The sequence below is a fragment of the Brachyistius frenatus genome, unplaced genomic scaffold (genome assembly GCF_029030835.1).
Source record: "Brachyistius frenatus isolate BFR_SWC_R1_liver_20210118 unplaced genomic scaffold, ASM2903083v1 Contig_236, whole genome shotgun sequence".
NCBI classification, from domain to species: domain Eukaryota; kingdom Metazoa; phylum Chordata; class Actinopteri; family Embiotocidae; genus Brachyistius; species Brachyistius frenatus.
In genome coordinates, this window is record NW_027210835.1 from 412,501 (window position 1) to 426,803 (window position 14,303).

General features: G+C 47.2%; 1 protein-coding gene across 1 annotated transcript in view; it reads right to left on the bottom strand.

Annotated features, from left to right (window-relative positions):
• The window catches only part of acvr2ba (activin A receptor type 2Ba), a 14,530-nt gene extending 5,212 nt beyond the window's left edge, over window positions 1–9,318 (bottom strand). Inside the window, exons 1-4 of the mRNA XM_069720212.1 lie at window positions 8,781–9,318; window positions 1,719–1,926; window positions 211–317; window positions 1–66 (exon numbers count right to left, since the gene is read on the bottom strand). The exon at window positions 1–66 is cut by the window's left edge and continues 83 nt beyond it. Of these exons, the coding sequence (XP_069576313.1) occupies window positions 1–66; window positions 211–317; window positions 1,719–1,926; window positions 8,781–8,832 (433 nt within the window). The 5' untranslated portion in view covers window positions 8,833–9,318. The remainder of the gene's footprint in view (window positions 67–210; window positions 318–1,718; window positions 1,927–8,780) is intronic.
• Window positions 9,319–14,303: the final 4,985 nt, after the last annotated feature.

Sequence of the window (14,303 nt, forward strand, 5' to 3'; positions counted from 1 at the left end):
TGACGGGCAGCAGGCAGTAAATCAACACGTTCAGCACGCCGACGCTGGGGGGCGGAGCCTTAATCACTGCGAAGAGTCACACTCTGATCAAAACGTACAAACACATTCATCAACTTGTAATAATGAACGTCAGCAGACTGATTCACAGTTTGTTCTGCTGAATAAATCATGAATGAATCACACACACACATAAACAGATGGGTGACTCACGTGGTCCAGTGACATCCGGCAGGTGGGTGAACCTCTCGTTGCAGAAGTTTCCTTCACAGCAGCAGAAGAAGACCTGCGGACTCTCCTCAGTGGCCACACACTCCTCTCTGAGACACACACACACACACACACACACACACACACACACACACACACACACACACACACACACACACACACACACACACACACACACACACACACACACACACACACACACACACACACACACCGTCAGACTCTCTGTCTTCCAGGTCTGGAGATGGTTTGGAATCAGCAGAGTGTGTTTGATGATGTTCTTTACTAATTTAAAATGTTCTGATTTAAATGTGACCCTCGTTGCCGCAGATGCTCTAAACTCTGCTCTGATTGGTTGCTGTCAGTCAGCTGTTCCTTAACCTGAAACCTGCCACAACGTAACAATCAATCACAGGCGCTTGGCTCGGTTCTGCAGCTCCTTCCTGTTTTTATATGGAAGACATTGATGAGACTGTTAGTACAACTGTTGGTGCGACTGTTAGTACGACTGTTGGTGCGAGTGCTAGTACGACTGTTGGTGCGACTGTTAGTACGGCTGCTGGTGCGAGTGCTAGCACGACTGTTGGTGCGAGTGTTAGTACGACTGTTGGTGCGACTGTTAGCAGGACTGTTGGTGCGAGTGTTAGTACGACTGTTGGTGCGACTGTTAGCAGGACTGTTGGTGCGAGTGCTAGCACGACTGTTGGTGCGAGTGTTAGTACGGCTGTTGGTGCGACTGCTAGTACGGCTGTTGGTGCGAGTGTTAATACGGCTGTTGGTGCGAGTGTTAGTACGGCTGTTGGTGCGACTGTTAGTACGGCTGTTGGTGCGAGTGTTAATACGGCTGTTGGTACGAGTGTTAGTACTACTGTTGTTGCGACTGTTAGTGCGACTGTTGGTACGACTGTTTGTGCGACTGTTAGTACGGCTGTTGTTGCGACTGTTAGTGCGACTGTTGGTACGGCTGTTGGTGCGACTGTTAGTACGGCTGTTGGTGCGACTGTTAGTACGACTGTTGGTACGACTGTTTGTGCGACTGTTGGTACGGCTGTTGGTGCGACTGTTAGTACGGCTGTTGTTGCGACTGTTAGTATGACTGTTTGTGCGACTGTTGGTACGGCTGTTGGTGCAACTGTTAGTACGGCTGTTGGTGCGACTGTTAGTACGACTGTTGGTACGACTGTTAGTACGACTGTTGTTGCAACTGTTAGTACGACTGTTGGTACGACTGTTCGTGCGACTGTTTGTGCGACTGTTAGTACGGCTGTTGGTGCGACTGTTAGTACGACTGTTTGTGCGACTGTTAGTACGGCTGTTGGTGCGACTGTTAGTACTACTGTTGTTGCGACTGTTAGTACGACTGTTGGTACGACTGTTTGTGCGACTGTTAGTACGACTGTTGGTGCGGCTGTTAGTACGACTGTTGGTGCGACTGTTAGTACGGCTGTGTGTGTGTGTGCGTGCGTGCGCATGTGTGTGTGCGCTGGTACCGGTCGTAGCAGTTGAAGTCATCCAGCCAGCATCCTTTCTTCACCAGCTCGATGGAGCCTGAGTTGTTTCTCCAGGAAGCGTAGCAGTGCAGACGTTTGTCCTTCTCGGCCTCGCAGCGCTCCACGCCGCTCTGGTTCGTCTTCTCGATCTCGTAGTTCACGTTGTAGTACAAACACTCCCTGGTGTCCACCGACGCCAGGCTCAGTCCTGCAGAACAGAGAGAGAGGGCGTCAGTGGGAGAGACAGGAAGCTGCTGCAGGGGGCGCTGTGCAGCTCAGCAGCTTCTGTGCACTCAGTCACTCACACACACACACACACACACACACACACACACACACACACACACACACACACACACACACACACACACACACACACACACACACACACACTCTCTCTCTCTCTCTCTCTCTCTCTCTCTCACACACACACACACACACACACACACACACACACACACACACACACACACACACACACACACACACACACACACACACACACACACTGAGCGGCTTCAGACAGCCGTCATCAAAGAGCTTCAGATGCAGGGATTTATGGGCACCAGATGTGACCTTTGAGGTCATACAAGAATGAGGTCATCTCACACACACTCACACTCGCTTCAGGTGTGACTTCACATCCAGCCCCTTTCAAAATAAAACACATATACATGTAATAATGATGGAATAGATTCGTACTTTTATTTTTGGATCATTAAACTGGTGTTTGATGATCGCTGATACGGAACATGTTCTAACCGTGTTCCCCACATATGAAGGCATGTTCCATGTTTTAATGCTGCTCACGGTGTGGCTCCTTTAAATGAAACATGATAATAATTCATCACAGAATTATTTTATTGATAATCAACAAGTTTCAACACAAGCAGCTCATTTATAAATATTGTGAAGATCGCTTGACTATTTCGATAATTTTAATTCTATTTGTGTGTGTGTGAAGAGTTCCCATGGCTTTGCATCTCATATGTTGCCCTATGATCTCTAACATATGCACACGCAGACAATCGGCTTGCCAGATGCCCGTGTGTGTCTTTGTGTGTGTTTGACCTCTGACCTTCGTGTCTGGAGAACACAAAGGCTCTTAATAATTCGTATGCGGTCATTTTGCATTATAAAAGTGCTGCGCGCACGCGCGTGCACACACACACACAAATTTGCATTCCGCACTCGTCTGTAGCCGTGTCACTAGGAAGCCCTGGAGGTCGGAGGTCACACATGCAGTATAGACATGTCCCGTCTCGTCTTTTCTCACACTCGTCGCTGCTTTTCAGAACAATACGATGGATACGGACGTCTGAGTCGGTTTGAGGTCGTGAGAACGCGGTCGCTCAGTTAGCAGATAAAAACACACAATGAACTCGTATGTGGTGGAGACCAAAAATGGAGCTAAAATGGAGAGAATATTCAGCTCCTCCAATAACTAACCGAAATGTAATCAATCTCCACAACACCTGCAGCAGTTTGTTATTTTGGAAAATTCCTACGATTTTCCATCAAAATCATCGTGAACAGAAACTCTGATGAAAGTTTTAGGACATACAGTCTCCTTTCAAAATCAAACTGACTTTCCAATCATTAGGCCCCGCCCCCTCTCCTCTCACCATCAAAGCAAACTGCTGCTAGCTCACCACAACAGGAAGTGCCGGGGTTTGTGGGTAATGTGGTCTTATGATGGAACGAGGAACATGTTCAATGAGTTTCTCCACTTCCAGCTGGAAGAGACTGAACTTAGTTTTAGTTTTGAATAAATGAGATTTAAAACATGTAAAGCTCTTATTTTGAAGGCAGATGTGTTCTTTGTTCTATATTTCAGTCACAGACGGTCTGTTCTGGAAACATACGTCACTTTACACTCTTTTTATCACTTTGAGCTCCGTGATGCTTCTCTGAGTTCAACACAGGAAGAAAAACACAATACAGGTGGAATATTCCTGATGTGCAGCATGTTGCATGTTACACGATACATGTAACATGTTACACGATACATGTAATATGTTACTCTTTAACAGGGAGGTTCAAACATTTTGGATCAAAACAATCAAAACAAACTGTCGACAGCTTCAACGTTGATTCACACGTGAAGTTAAAAACGAGCTCTAAACATCTGACTCGTTTCACTCCTCGATTGAGTCCTGGACTTCATCCAGCTGGAATCCCAGAGACACACACACACACACACACACACACACACACACACACACACACACACACACACACACACACACACACACACACACACACACACACACACACACACACACACACACACACACACACACACACACACACACATCCATCACAGCCTGACAGCACAGAGGGCTGCAGACAATAGAGCTGACCTGCAGGACGGCCGGCCTCATTGCCGTGGAAACGACAAAGAGAGGACAGTCTGCTAGTCCCGCCGGCATCTGTCCCTCCGCAGGACAACCTGAAGACGGAGACAGACGGAGACCACCTGCGCTCGCACAGTATCCAGTTACATCCAGACCTTGTTCAGACACCAGACTTGGTTCAGATACCAGACCTGTTCAGACACCAGACTTGGTTCAGACACCAGACCTGTTTAGACACCAGACCTGTTCAGATACCAGACTTGGTTCAGACACCAGACCTGGTTCAGATACCAGACCTGTTCAGACACCAGACCTGTTCAGACACCAGACCTGTTCAGATACCAGACCTGTTCAGACACCAGACTTGGTTCAGATACCAGACCTGTTCAGACACCAGACCTGTTTAGACACCAGACCTGTTCAGATACCAGACTTGGTTCAGACACCAGACCTGGTTCAGATACCAGACCTGTTCAGACACCAGACCTGTTCAGATACCAGACCTGTTCAGACACCAGACTTGGTTCAGATACCAGACCTGTTCAGACACCAGACCTGTTCAGATACCAGACCTGTTCAGACACCAGACTTGGTTCAGATACCAGACCTGTTTAGACACCAGACTTGGTTCAGACACCAGACTTGGTTCAGATACCAGACCTGTTCAGACACCAGACTTGGTTCAGATACCAGACCTGTTTAGACACCAGACTTGGTTCAGACACCAGACTTGGTTCAGATACCAGACCTGGTTCAGATACCAGACCTGTTTAGACACCAGACTTGGTTCAGATACCAGACCTGGTTCAGATACCAGACCTGTTTAGACACCAGACCTGGTTCAGACACCAGACTTGCTTCAGATTGATAAGACCTTTACTAGAAGTCTTGTGAAAGTGGTTCCTGGTTCTGTCCAGCAGGTCTTGGTTCTGGTTTCAGAGAGATGCTGGTCCGTGTAAATCCAGAGAAGGTCCACATGGACCCGAGACACGTTTATTCACATGTACAGAGTCCGGACGAGACTCCTGGTCCTGCAGCCTCCACCTGGACCTGCAAGACACAACAGGAGCGTGCACGAGGCCGAGTGTGCACATGAGGGTTCACGTTTTAACAGCTGATAAGAGGAGTCTGATGCAATCCAAACAACTGATAACAACACACACACACACAGATGGAGGGGGTGGGGGGGTACATCACTGTGTCAATGAATGGGAGCCCCCCCCATCTGCCACAGTTAGACTCCAAACTTTACAGCCGTCCAACACAAAGCAGACGACACTGCCTTTTACTGGGGAGAGCAGAGGAAGAAAAGAACAGGCACTGGTCCTTTAAATCTCAGCAACCCATCCCCCGTCACCCCCCCTCCCCACGCCGCTGCAGGGAGTCAGAGCAGTGAGGGGGCAACTCAGGGATTCTGTTTCTTCAACAACAACAACAACAACAACAACACTGATCAGAACAAAACAAACTGATGAAGATTCTCTGATTTCCGCTCAGCAGCATTACAGAATGTTTCCAGTGAGGATGAGTGTGAAGGTGGTGATGAAGGAGGTGATGAAGGTGCAGTTCATCTGCTGGTTGCTCTGAGCTGCATCTATCTGTGTGATGTCAGAGCTACTGTGTGATGAGGTCATTGTGATGTCACAGCTACAGTGGGATGAGGTCATTGTGATGTCATCTGCTGCATTTGACACAGTGAACCACCAGATCCTTCTTTCCTCCTTCAGGACCTCGGTGTCTCTCTGCTCTCTCCCTGTTCTCATCCTACCTCAACGACCTCACCTACCGGGTAACTTGGAGAGGATCTGTGTCTGAACCTTGTCCTCTCACTACTGGTGTCCCTCAAGGCTCCGTCCCGGGTCCCCTCCTCTTCTCTCTACACCAACTCTCTCGGTTCTGTCCTTCACTCGCATGTCTTTTCCTACCACAGCTATGCTGATGACACCCAACTGATCCTCTCTTTCCCAGATCTGAAACACAGGTAGCAGCATGAATCTCTGCCTGTCTGATTGACATGTCTCAGTGGATGTCCTCACACCACCTGGAAATCAACCTCCACAAGACCGAACTGCTCTTCCTTCCAGAGAAAGACTGTCCCACCCTCGACCTGACTACTACCTTCAACAACTCTGTTATCCCGACCCTGACTGATAAGAACCTCGGAGACACTCCACAGTCAACTCTCTCTTACTGCCAACATCACTGCAACAACACGTTCCTGTAGATACATGCTGCACAACATCAGGAGAATACGTCCTCTTCTCACTCAGAAGGAGGTGCAGGTTCTGGTCCAAGTTCTGGTCCAGGCTCTGGTCCAGGTTCTGGTCCAGGTTCTAGTCCAGGTTCTGGTCCAGGTTCTGGTCATCTCACATCTGGACTACTGTAACTCCCTCCTGGCAGGTCTACCTGTTAGTACCATCCGACCTCTGCAGCTCATCCAGAATGCAGCAGCTCAACTGGTCTTTAACCTCCTAGATTCACTCACGCTACTCCGCTCCTCCTCCTCCTCCTCTTCCTCTACATCCAGGTCATGGTCCAACCTTACATCCCAGCCCCTCCCTCCGCTCTGCTTCCACCAATCAGCTTGTTGCTCCTCACTGAGTTAAACACTCTACTAAATCACGTCTGTTTGCTGTCCTGGCTCCTAAATGGTAGAATGAGTTCCCCACCGACATCAGGACAGCAGAAACTCTGAACATCTTCCACCACAAACTAAAAACACACTCTTCCTCCTCCTCCTCCTCTTCCTCCTTCACTTTGAACAGCAGAACTTTAGTATCTTAAAATAGAACTTACTGATAGAACTTTGTAGTTTGGCTTTCTGGAAGAAATTATATTTTCTTGATTCTTGTTGTTCTGGTTTTGAACCCTCATGTTGAAATGAACTTATTGTAAGTCGCTTTGGATAAAAGAGTCAGATAAATGTAACGTAATGTAATAATGTAATGTAATGTAATGTAATAATGTAATGTAATGTAATAATGTAATGTAATGTAATGTAATGTAATGTAATAATGTAATAATGTAATGTAATGTAATGTAATAATGTAATGTAATGTAATGTAATAATGTAATAATGTAATAATGTAATGTAATGTAATGTAATAATGTAATAATGTAATGTAATGTAATGTAATGTAATAATGTAATGTAATGTAATGTAATGTAATAATGTAATAATGTAATGTAATGTAATGTAATAATGTAATGTAACAGCTACTGTGTGATGCGGTACTGAAAGTGTCTCCATCATCTCAAAACAAACAAACAAACATCACTGATAGATCACCATCATCACTATGGCAACACAGACTCTGTTAATTAGAGAAACATGACATCATCAGCTGCACCATCATCATCTCCATCATCACCACCATCATCATCATCATCACCATCTTCACCATCTTCACCACCATCATCTCCATCACCACCATCATCATCATCATCTCCCCCATCACCATCTTCATCATCACCACCATCAACATCATCATCATTATCTTCACCATCATCATCACCTTCCCCACCATCATCCATCATCACCATCATCTTCCCCATCATCATCATCATCATCACCATCATTATCACCACCATCATCATCACCATCACCATCATTATCACCACCATCACCATCTTCATCACATCACCACCATCATCATCATCATCTTCCCCTTCTTCACCATCATCATCATCATCACATCACCATCATCACCATCATCTTCCCCTTCTTCACCATCATCATCATCACATCGCCATCACCATCATCACCATCATCACCATCATCTTCCCCTTCTTCACCATCATCATCATCACCATCATCATCATCACCATCTTCACCATCATCATCATCCTGGGAACATTCCCGGAATATTCCGGGATCATTTGAGGTTTTCCACGTGTGAGTGTCTGTGTAGTATTTTTTTATGCACGCACGCGCCCACGCCTCCTCTCCACTACTACGAGGCCACATGACGGAGCCGCTCCATTCATCCAGCCGTGTGCGTCGTAGTAACACACACACACACACACACGTGAGGCGCTCGCGAGGGGAGGAAAAAACAGAATAAAGGAAAAAGACAAAGAGCTGCTTTTTATTCTTCAAGTGAGCTGCGCGCGCTATGCTGATCGATTATCGATCCGCCTGCATGCCTGAGCAGACAATGGAGCAGCAGCCAGCGCGCGCGTGCACGCGAAGCTGCAACCAAGCCCCCGAAATGCAGCCAAACACAACTGCCAGTGAATGCACATGCAGGCTGGACTGAGGTGACTTCTGCAGCCGAACCGTGCCGAGACAAAGCGGAAGGCTCCGACCTGCAGACGCACACGTCAGACCCCAACCTCAGAACCAGGACACGGCGCGCTCCAGAATTCTCAGTCCACCTCTGACAAGGCAGCCTCAGATCACAGAATAAATCCACATCCGGTCCGGACTAACTGTTCTTGTCACCCAGCAAACATCCACTCTGAGGTCTGGGTCGGACCCGGACCAGGACCCGGGTCCAGCACGAGTCCCGCTCTGCCATGTGCTGCTGGAAGAAATCCTCCAGAGCTGCAGACCGAGGACAGTCCGGGAGGAACAGGGCCGAGCCGAGCCGTTCCGCTCCACAGACCCGGGTCACGGTGTGCAGCTGCCCGCAAACCCCGCGTTCAAGCCCCGAACTTGTCCTCGTGCCCGCAGCTGTTCACCCACACAACACACAGCTCTTACCTGCACACAAAGTTCCCAGCAAGAGTGCGCGAGCCGGCCAGGACAGCCTCATGGTCCCGCTAGTCGGAGGCGGTCTCCGCGTGTCTCCTGCTGCCGTCCGGGTCCTCCAACATTTAAAGAGCACTCCAGGAGGGACGCTGCGTGAAACCGCGACCCGCAGCCAGGCCCGGCTCCGGGAGACCACCGCGTCCACGGGGCTTTTGTAGTGCAGTATGTGTGTATGTGTGTGATAATCCAGCCAGCCCCCTCCACCTCCTCCTCCTCCTCCTCCTGCTGCTGCTCCTCCAAAACGCACCAGACCCGCACAGCTCTACGGACAAGTTCCCAGCGGGTCCGGGGCCATGCAGGGCGGGCAGCAGCGGCGGCAGAGTCCCGGGTCACTTCCAGTCCGTCCCCGCGGGGCGATCCGGCAGCAGCAGTCCCTGAATGTGAGTCCGCAGCCCGCAGCAGCTCCTCCGGCCGTGTCCCTCCCTCTCTGAGGCTAAGTAGCCCTCCACCGCCTTGTCCTCTCGCCCCCTCTCTGGTCGGGGCTGCTGGGGACAAGCAGGCAGGAGGGTCGTCAAGCTGCACCGGGCGGCCCTGCACGTCGTGCTTCCGGTTTCAAAATAAAAGGAGCGGGCTCGGCAATGTGTTTTATCTTCATTTCCTGTTTCTCCTCCATCAGTCAGCTGTCAGTCTCCCTCCACGTCTGTTCACTCTCATAACATACATGTAAGACTTCATAAATCTGATTCTGATAGAACACAGAGTCGTTTCCATGACAACAGACGATGCTTCACACACGTTCAGCCCGACATTACAGAAGATCTATACAGTAAGCACAGCTTCAGATTAGAGCCACCAGTTCACACCATTTACCAAGTCTGAAAGAGTCCAAAACCAGAGTCCAAACCAAAGTCCAAACCAGAGTCCAAAACCAGAGTCCAAACCAAAGTCCAAACCAGAGTCCAAATCAGAGTCCAAACCAAAGTCCAAACCAGGGTCCAAACCAGAGTCCAAACCAAAGTCCAAACCAGAGTCCAAACCAAAGTCCAAACCAGGGTCCAAACCAGAGTCCAAATCAGAGTCCAAACCAAAGTCCAAACCAGAGTCCAAATCAGAGTCCAAACCAAAGTCCAAACCAGAGTCCAAAACCAGAGTCCAAACCAAAGTCCAAACCAGAGTCCAAATCAGAGTCCAAACCAAAGTCCAAACCAGGGTCCAAACCAGAGTCCAAACCAAAGTCCAAACCAGAGTCCAAACCAAAGTCCAAACCAGAGTCCAAACCAGAGTCCAAACCAAAGTCCAAACCAGAGTCCAAACCAGAGTCCAAACCAAAGTCCAAACTAGAGTCCAAACCAAAGTCCAAACCAAAGTCCAAATCAGTTTAAATTTAGTCTAAAATTAGTCCAAAGTCTTTATAAAAGTGGTCCAAAACTGGGTTTAAAAACAGTCCAAAAACCATCACAGGTTACAGTGACCTTTGACCCCAAAATGTAATCAATTAATTCTTCGGACCAAGTGAACATTTGTGCCAAATTTGAAGGAATTCCATCAAGACATTCTTAAGACATCTCGTTCAGGGTGACAGGATGGACAGAAAGACAGACGGACAGAAGGACGGACAGAAGGAGGGACGGATAGAAAGACAGACGGAAAGAAGGACAGACGGACGGAAGGACAAGGGGGCGGAAGGAAGGACAGACGGATGGACGGAAGGACAGAAGGACACACGGACAGACGGTCAGCTTGAAGACAGGATGTCTCTGCTGTGGTTCGCTCTGCTGAATGAAACTTCAGTAGTTCATCTCCAAACTGTGTTTCCACTCCAACACCGTCAGTGAGTTAAATCTCACCGATGGTGAATTAAGAATTAAAACTTTCAGATTTTCACTTTTTTATCATCTTTAAAGATAAACCTGCTGGAAATGTTTTTCTTCTTCTCATAGATCATCAGACTGAAGGAATCACAGCAGGGCAAACAGCAGCAGTGCTTTTTCAGGCAGCGGATTGCTTTTATTTTGACAGTCTTGACCGGAAGTCTCGCCTTTCCTTTTGCAGCACTTAACGGCTGATTGTGCAGCGGAGCTGAACTGAGTCCAAAATGGCTCCTAAAGAGAGAGAGAGCCCGGATGTTTAAGTACAAAGACAAGAATGTAATGAAAGAGGGAGAGCCATCCTGCAACACAGCCGCTCTGTGCATTATGGTCAACAGCAGGGACACTGAGGCATCATGGGTAATCAACACTCCTCTCCGAGCTGCAGCACAGTGGTGAGAGGAAGTCAGCGAATCAACTTGTGCAGCATCATCACAACAGAAAAAGAAAACACCTGATTTGGTTTCTGTGTTCTGCTTTTATTCTGAAGAAATCAAAACTTGAATAAAAAAATATTAAAGTAATAATCAATAATATTTAAATAGGTCTGAACATCCAGGATATAAAGAGATGCAGCTTGAAGTCTGACTAGTGTTTCTGGTAAATCTGGAGGGAAATTCAACCAAAACCAGACGGATCATTTCTATGTTCTAAAATGATTTGTGTGAAAATGTCTGTAAAGCTGCAGAGAGTTCAGGCTTCCTGTTCTGAGTTAAAGTGTTTGACCGCATTCAATTATCTAATTATTTTCTTCATCTCAAAAAAGAATCAGAGAATCCGGAGAAATCTCTGCACAAGAAACAAGACCAAAAACTTCAGGCCCTCAGGTAGGCAGAGACCACATTTCACTTTCAAAACTCCAGAAACTGGTCTCCTCAGTTCCCAAACGAATGAGAATATAATTTGATAAAACAATACAATTTCTCAGTTTTAAATTTGTTATGTTTACATGATTTCAAAATCATTGTGTTCATTGTGTTTTTATTTACACTTTACTCAGCGTTCCTACTACTTTGTGAACGGGGTTGCATCATGAGGCGCCCGGACTGCAGTGAAGTAGCTCAGAGATGAGCCGTCAGCTGAAGTTACATAAGTTCAGACAAAACGCAGACATGAACCAGACAGCTGTGTTATTCTTGGCTCCGCATCAAACTCGCATCTAGAAACTGGGAGAAATGAGCGGCAAACATGTCTGAACTCACCACAACTCCTGCGCTCACACATGTGTACACGCACACGCATTGACCATGTGTGTTGGTACTCTGAGAGTCGAGGTGCACCCACACATTTTACAGTAAGAGCTGCTGGTGGCCATCTGTCTGCAGCTCTGAGCGACCGATACCTGAAACTGGAGCAGATATCAGATTTTGGGGGAAAAAAACACATCCACTTACAGCCCAGTGTTCCTGAGCCCATGCAGCGATTTCCACTACAGAGTCATGGCTGTTTTTAAAGCAGTGCCCAAAGATTAGAAACATCCAATATTGGTTTTCTGACTTGTCCCTTGCATCCCTGTTGCCATGGCACCGCAGTTCAGGTGGTTTGTGTTCTCTGGGTTTCAAAGATGCAGCAACAGACAGGAAACTGAAACAAAGTGACAAAGAGGGGAAGAAGAAGAGCACACAGACTGAATACAGCAGGGAGGGAAGGACACCGAGGGACAGGTGGAACTAATCAGGGGGCGGGGCGAACAATCATGCAAAGGACAGGAAGTGAAATGAGACACAATCAAACAGGAAGCACCAAACCCAGACTGACCTGAAGACTAGGAACCAGAACAGAAGCTCAGAAGGTCCCGGTGGAACTCGGTGTTGACAGTCTGACTCTGGGGGACCAATTCACGGTGACACCAAGAAAACCCAGCTGGTGTCTCCTGACCTGAAGACTTCTTCAGTCTTGGACGGTGAAGCTCCGCCCCTCTTGAAACGTGATGTCATCAGAACTCGGCTCAGCTTCATCTTCGTAGACTTTCTGAAGACTTTCAAGGTTCTCTGTTGACTGTTTACAGAGTTTGATGTAAAATCTGCTTCATGTCATGTTGGAGGACCGATGTCTTCACATCCCTGTTGATCTTCTGCAGTTGCTGCAGGCCGCTGGGATGAAACTAATTCTGCTGTTTGTCGCCTCCCAGACGGATTCATTACAGAACAACACACACACACAAACACACAAACACACGTATTTATTCCCCTGCTAAAAACACTGTCTTTTTGAAGAGCACACAGAAGGGTTCCAGACACTAATTGCCCACAGCTTGTGTGTGTGTGTGTGTGTGTGTGTGTGTGTGTGTGTGTGTGTGTGTGTGTGTGTGTGTGTGTGTGTGTGTGTGTGTGTGTGTGTGTGTGTGTGTGTGTGTGTGTGTGATTAGCTGGGAGTTTGCCAGAGCTTCTTTAGTTTGGCTGAGATGATTGCATCCATTCTGTTCAATATTGACATGGATTAAACTGGTAGAAGACAGAAAGCTCTCCTGTGTGTGTGTGTGTGTGTGTCTGTCTGTCTGTCTGTCTGTCTGTGTGTGTGTGTGTGTGTGTGTGTGTGTGTGTGTGTGTGTGTGTGTGTGTGTGTGTGTGTGTGTGTGTGTGTGTGTGTGTGTGTGTGTGTGTGTGTGTGTGTGTGTGAAACAGTATGGTCTTTGGTCAGAGGTAACTTTGAGTTAAGCGCAGAAGATGTGCAGGTGGTGTTGGTCCGACCGGCGGTATGGCATCAAACGTATCATTTACTGACATCAAGAGCTCTACGATGAGACAAACATAAACTCCAACACAAACCTCAACATCAACACAAACCTCAACATCAACACAAACCTCAACATCAACACAAACACCAACACAAATCTCAACATCAACACAAACCTCAACATCAACACAAACCTCAACATCAACACAAACCTCAACATCGACACAAACCTCAACATCAACACATACCTCAACATCAACACAAACCTCAACATCAACACAAACCTCAACACCAACACAAACCTCAACACCAACACAAGCACCAACACAAACCTCAACACAAACACAAACTTCAACACAAACCTCAACACCAACACAAACCTCAACATCAACACAAACCTCAACATCAACACAAACCTCAACATCAACACAAACACCAACACAAACCTCAACATCAACACAAACCTCAACATCAGCACAAACCTCAACATCAGCACAAACCTCAACATCAACACAAACACCAACACAAACCTCAACATCAACACAAACCTCAACATCAACACAAACACCAACACAAACCTCAACATCAACACAAACCTCAACATCAACACAAACCTCAACATCAACACAAACCTCAACACCAACACGAACCTCAACATCAACACAAACCTCAACATCAGCACAAACCTCAACATCAACACAAACACCAACACAAACCTCAACATCAACACAAACCTCAACATCAACACAAACACCAACACAAACCTCAACATCAACACAAATCTCAACATCAACACAAACACCAACACAAACCTCAACATCAACACAAACCCCAAGATCAACACAAACACCAACACAAACCTCAACATCAACACAAACCTCAACATCAACACATACCTCAACATCAACACAAACCTCAACATCGACACAAACCTCAACATCAACACATACCTCAACATCAACACAAACCTCAACATCAACACAAACCTCAA